We start from the raw sequence: 6,509 nt of genomic DNA on the forward strand, positions 1-6,509 counted from the left end.
TTCCATAGTGGATCTATTACTGATGGAGCCTTATCCCCTACCATGGCCCTGGTTCTCATGGGCCTTCCTCAGGGATCTTCCTTGAGCCCTTGTCTAGCATCCTTTTACCAACCCTTCCTCCAGCCACAGCAAGGGGAGAGGGTGGGGAGGAACTCTCGGAACTAGGACCTTCCATGGTGACCTGGAGCAAAAGGGACGCTTCACCTGACTCTCTGAGCCTATAGGCCCATAGATGGGGATGGCAATCAGGATGTGCAATATTGGCCCTTCTTGTTGGCTGAATTGTACAACTGGAAGGCTCAACACCCCCGCCCCCTTTTCAGATAACTACAAGGGGATGATTACTCTCTTTGAGACTCTTTTATTTACTCATCAGCCCACCTGGGATGATAGCAACAATTCATGAGAATGCTCTTAATGACAGAAGAGTGAAAGAAGATAATGCAGGAAGTCAGAAAGAATGTCCCCTCAGATATGGGGGCACCATCAATTGACCAGGGTGTCATAGACACTGGGTTTCCCCTGACTTGACCTGACTGGGATGTCAACTCAACCAAAGGTAAGGATCACCTTAAGGTTTACTGCCAGGCTCTGTTGTCAGGACTCTTGGCAGCTGCCAATGGCCCACAAATTTGACCAAGGTACATGAGGGTAGACAGGGATCAGATGTATTGCCTGCTGCTTTACTAGAGAAGCTCATGGAGGCATCCAGCCAATAAACACCCTGTGACCCCAACAGCAAGAAGCACAAAGCTACGGTGACTATGGCTTTTATAGATCAGGCTATTAGAGACATCAGGAAAAAGCTGCAGAGGCTACAGTAGTCAGGGAAAGTAGAGAAGAGAGACTCCAACCAAAGAGAGACAGAAAACCCCTTGGAAAGGACCAGTGAACATATTGCAAAGACAAGGTCCACTGGGCCCTAGAATGCCCTAACAAACAGAAGCTGGGGGCTGGAAATCCCAGGCCTTGGGAAAAGTGTTCCCAAAGGGTGAAGGTGTTAGCCCAGGGGGAAGACAGCAACTAGGGAGAACAGAGTTCAGAACCCCTCCCTAAACCCAGGGTAACTCTTGAGAGTGGAGGGGAAACCCACTCAATTCTTGGTGGACACAGTGGCTCAAAACTCGGTCCTCCTTCAAGACCATGGTCCTGTTTCTCAGGAAAAATCTTGAGACTAAAGAGCCACTGGCACCAAAATGTATTCATGAACTACCTGAAGAACAGTGGACCTAGGGATGGGTGGGGTATCCCATTCATTTATGGTCATCCCAGACTGTCACTACTTTCTGATGGGGCAAGACTTATTTTCCAAGATGGCAGCCCCGATACACTTCCTGCCGGATGGGCCACAACTAACCGACCCCCTTTGAAAACCTGTATGGCACCCCACACCCTTGACCACAGCTCTTGACATCCCCCTGCCCCCAGTGACTTTTCAGGTTGCAAAGGATCTTATGGCTTGATTGCTAGCTTTCCAGATCAGCCACCAGGAATTGTGGAATTGTGGCCAAACTTAGTGCCCTGTATAATGCAGGTACCCCAGAGGTTCCACACAAGTACCATGTTAGACTAGCACCTGCACCTGATGCCAATTGGATAGCAGCCAGACACCCAAGCAACCCCCTCAAGTTCAAAATCATCCACCCTTCTGCAAGGCCAGAAGAAATCATGAGATGGCTATTGTGTATCTTCCTTCTGGTACTGAGCCTCAGCAACCCCCACAACCCTATCAAAGTGACTTGGCAAGTGCTCTCAGCCACTGGGGATGTAGCTTGGTTCACTACAGAGAAACACCCACCTTATACCTGGTGGCCCTGCATTGTTTTTGATCTCTGTAAGATAGCAGCTGACCTTGCCTCCTGGGATATCCCCACTCTAGAGAAAGAGGGAGAGGGATTACCCAAATGTGGGGCATGAGGGACTTTTGAATCTAAACCATGTACCAGAAGCGGCCTTAGAGGATGGGTCTTAGGGTGAAGACACCCAAAGTTGAGCAGTATCCTGCGAGAAATCCCCACAAATGTGCCCTCAAGATGGGAAAATCTGGAGAGCGAGAACATTCCAGAGGTCGCCAGGCTCGGCGCTGCTGGTGTGGACGCGGACGTCGCTGGGACAGTCCCTCCCGCTGCTCGGTGGCGGCACCTGCCCAGCCGCCCCTCCGCTCGCCGCCGGCCCCGCCGCTCCGGACCCGGTTTCCAGCGCCTCTTCCTCCCAGTCCCGGGCGAGCCGCGTTGGGTTTATGTCTTTATTTGACGAAAACGAGCTGTTGCGCAGCCATTGGTACCTGTATTGGGGAAACATAGCATACAAGCAAGAAGCTTACAGCCTCAGTGGCGAAAATTTTTTCATGTCAGAGACCGAGAACTCTTGCAGTCGTTTATGTCATCCCTTCTTCTCCAGACAGAAGATACCAAAAAGTTGCAATCAAAGATCTCTTCATCTTATTGATAAAGTCACTAATAAGCCAAAATGTCTGTCAACGTCAACCGCAGCGTGTCAGACCAGTTCTATCGCTACAAGATGCCCCGTTTGATTGCTAAGGTTGAGGGCAAAGGAAATGGAATCAAGACAGTTATAGTCAACATGGTTGACGTTGCAAAGGCCAAATATTTTGGTTGTGAGCTGGGAGCACAGACCCAGTTTGATGTTAAGAATGACCGTTACATTGTCAATGGATCTCATGAGGTGAATAAGCTGCAAGACATGTTGGATGGATTCATTAAAAAATTTGTTCTCTGTCCTGAGTGTGAGAATCCTGAAACAGATCTGCATGTCAATCCAAAGAAGCAAACAATAGGTAATTCTTGTAAAGCCTGTGGGTACCGAGGCATGCTTGACACACATCATAAACTCTGTACATTCATTCTCAAAAACCCACCTGAGAACAGTGACATTGGTACAGGAAAGAAAGAAAAGGAAAAGAAAAATAGAAAGGGCAAGGACAAGGAAAATGGCTCTGTATCTACCAGTGAGACACCACCACCTCCACCACCAAATGAAATTAGTCCTCCACATGCTGTGGAAGAAGAGGAAGATGATGATTGGGGGGAGGATACAATTGAGGAAGCTCAAAGGCGCAGAATGGATGAAATCAGTGACCATGCAAAAGGTCTGACACTTAGTGATGATTTGGAAAGAACTGTAGAAGAGCGTGTTAACATCCTGTTTGATTTTGTTAAGAAAAAGAAAGAAGAGGGCATTATTGATTCATCTGATAAAGAAATTGTGGCTGAGGCAGAAAGGCTGGATGTAAAAGCCATGGGTCCTCTTGTTTTGACAGAAGTTCTCTTTGATGAGAAGATAAGAGAGCAAATCAAGAAATACAGGCGCCATTTTCTAAGATTTTGTCATAACAACAAAAAGGCTCAGCAGTACCTTCTTCATGGTTTGGAATGTGTGGTAGCAATGCATCAAGCTCAGCTGATCTCCAAGATTCCACATATCCTGAAGGAGATGTATGATGCAGACCTTTTAGAAGAGGAGGTCATTATCAGCTGGTCAGAAAAGGCCTCTAAGAAATATGTCTCAAAAGAACTTGCCAAAGAGATTCGTGTCAAAGCAGAGCCATTTATTAAATGGTTGAAGGAAGCAGAGGAAGAATCTTCTGGTGGAGAGGAAGAAGACGAAGACGAAAATATTGAGGTGGTATATTCAAAAACTGCCAGTGTACCAAAAGTTGAAACTGTGAAGTCTGACAACAAGGATGATGACATTGATATTGACGCCATTTAAAAGGATGGATGCAACTTAGCTTAACAGTGTAATGCTGCAAATTTTTCTCCATTATCAGCCAGAAGTGCAACATGTATGTGCAAGAGCTAAAGTGGCTTAACATCATGCTACACTTGATACTAAAAAGCTATTACTGTGAGTGGTCTATAATTAAGCCCAATGAGACATCTAGGGAGTCCATGCATATCAGTGAGCAGTTGTAGTTTGCTTATTTATAGCATGTTTCTTTTGGAAAAACCTAGTGGTGGACACATTTGGATCACATTTATACAGTTATAAAAAAATAAAGATTTGATTTTGGTCATTCTTCAGACTTTGGGCTATGAATGGCTTATACTGAAGTAATTGGCTACTTCTAGGATGTTACACCATTTAATTTAGGCTCCTTGAGTTTGATAGGTGTTAGGAACTGAAAACTTGAAGAATGCAAACAAATATAATGAACTTACTCAGCCATTAAGAAATAAAATACTTTGAAAGTTGTATCTCCAGTCCCAGTCCATTCAGATTGGCAACTGACAATTCTTGTCATTCTAAGGAAATTTGATGATTAAATGACAGTGTGACATCCTCATAAGAAGTAAAAATGACCTGTGTGTCCTATGGTTTAAGAGCAAATTTTAAAACTTGGAAGTTGTGGTTTTCCAGTTTGTGTACACTCACCCCCAAATTGTAGTCTTTCAAGTCGTGTGCATTGCACGTTGGATAAGCCAGGGAAATTATTAACAAATAAGTATTTTGTGTGTATTTAGTGGTTGCTTTGTATTGAGAGAAAAGCTTTGAGGTGTGATTAAATCGTAAACTCTGATTCTATTTGGGAGAAACAGGAAAAAAGGTGCACTTAATCTCTAGCTAAAACAGCGTAATTTTTCAACTTTTACCCTTAAATTATAATTTCAAGATGTTTTGACATACTGTATCTTGTGTTTGTGTACTCCCCAATATTATGGTTTATTCTTTAATGCCTTTTAATTTGGATATAATAGCTTGTACTTTAGATTTTGATTGCTATCTTGCCAAAATAAGTGTTACTGTTTTTCAAGCTTGACCCCCTTCCCCAATTGTCTTATTTAAAGAGAAAGTTAAACTCATACTTCTGAGTCAGAGCCTGTATTTTGGTGTAAGACTTGGGATATTTTTTACTTCACATTGAATATAGCTGGATACCTGAGAGACTGATGGCCACTGGGTGGGTGCGGCTAGGTAAGGCCTGACCAGCCCATTCAGAGCCTTGGACTTCAGACACAAAAGTGAGTTCTTACACACTTGCTGGTGTAAGCTCTATCTGGGGTCCTGACTATATTTGAAAACTTGTCTTCAATATTAAACAGCACATATTTCTTTCTTCAAAAGTGCATTCTGGGAGTTAAAAACCCATGTGGTTAATTTGTGTGTGGCGTGCTAGCTCATACATTATTTGAATTTTATTTGTATCATCCATCTCACAGATTATTAGACTTTAATAAACAATGTAAAAAATTGTGCATTAAAATCATACAAATATTTAGTAAAATTAGAACCTTAATAAGAGTTTGAGTGTGGAGCAGGAGCCATACACCTGGAATGGTCACAAGGGAATGTGCTGTGTCACACCAAAGAAGTGGTACTTGGAAAGTCACTTGTCTCCTGGGTTTCAGATTCTTTGTTGCATGGCCAGCCCATCTCCATTTGTCATCATTTTTTTTGAGATGAGTCTCAAGTACATCAGCACATTCAGCCTCAGGTTGGCAAGATTTTGTCTTAGAGCTGTTGCTTTAAAGGGAAAAGGTCAGGTCTTCGACACTTAGGAAGGTCTTGGGCTTCTGTTCATTCTGGTGCCAAACCAGTGGGATTCAAATTTCACACAATCTGAGTTTTATTCATGGAGGTTAACCTGATAGGAATAATCCTTCGTTGCTCTATTGAGGTGTCATAAAGTTTCCTGTTTCAAACAGCTACATTACTTGATTAAAACAATGTTAAAATTAAATTTCTGTCTGCTTTAAAAAAAAAAAAAAAAAAAAAAAGATGGGAAAATCTGGCTGAAGGCCCATTAGTGTGGGGGGCCAACCACTTTTTCTGTGTTACCTGGGGGTGTGAAACATTAGGAAGCACATACTGGAGACCATTCTGGGGGTAGTTAAGGATTCAATGGCCAAGGTGAGAGAAGGGCTAGCCAAGCGGAAGAGAGAAAGAGAACAGAATCAGGGTGGGTTTGAGTCTTGGTTTAACCCCTCCCCTTGGTTAACCACCCTCATATCCACCTTGTTAGAACCCCTAGTTGTTCTCCTGCTATTGTTGACCTTTGGACCCTACATATTGAACAAGCTTAGAGCCTTCATAAAAGAGACAATAGGAGCAGTACAACTGATGGTCCTGCACCAACAATATGAGACCCTGAGGACAGGACCTGAAGAATATGAGTTAGTTACCCAAGACCCCTGAGTGCAGTGCCAGGATTGGAGCTTGTACAAGAAAAAGGGGGAAAATGAGGGGTCCTAAAGGTTTTTTCCAATCCCACACCCTCTTTACAGCTTCCCCCTCCTGCCTAGAGTCAAGGCTATGCCAAGTTCCATTCTCCACCCACAGGAACATTCTTGAGTAAAAAATTCTCAGAATGTACTGACTGATAGTCACCTGACCCTCTGGAAAGTCCCAGCTAGAGTTTAAATTTGTGTCATGCTTGCTAGCCAATAGATTTAAAGATCACTATGTTTAGGCAATAAGTTTGAACTGTAACCTTGCTGATGGAACCTGTGCCCCTAAAAGGTATAAAAACTGCTTGTAATAACCATTCA

General features: G+C 43.5%; 1 protein-coding gene across 1 annotated transcript; it reads left to right on the forward strand.

Moving 5' to 3' along the window:
* Window positions 1-2,053: 2,053 nt before the first annotated feature.
* Window positions 2,054-5,701, forward strand: LOC110284027 (eukaryotic translation initiation factor 5). The gene has a single exon (XM_021149588.3). It carries the CDS (start codon window positions 2,470-2,472, stop codon window positions 3,730-3,732), a length of 1,263 nt encoding a protein of 420 aa, XP_021005247.1. The 5' UTR covers window positions 2,054-2,469; the 3' UTR covers window positions 3,733-5,701.
* Window positions 5,702-6,509: the final 808 nt, after the last annotated feature.

This window comes from Mus caroli, unplaced genomic scaffold (assembly GCF_978045245.1).
Source record: "Mus caroli unplaced genomic scaffold, Mus_caroli_1 scaffold_18, whole genome shotgun sequence".
NCBI lineage: Eukaryota > Metazoa > Chordata > Mammalia > Rodentia > Muridae > Mus > Mus caroli.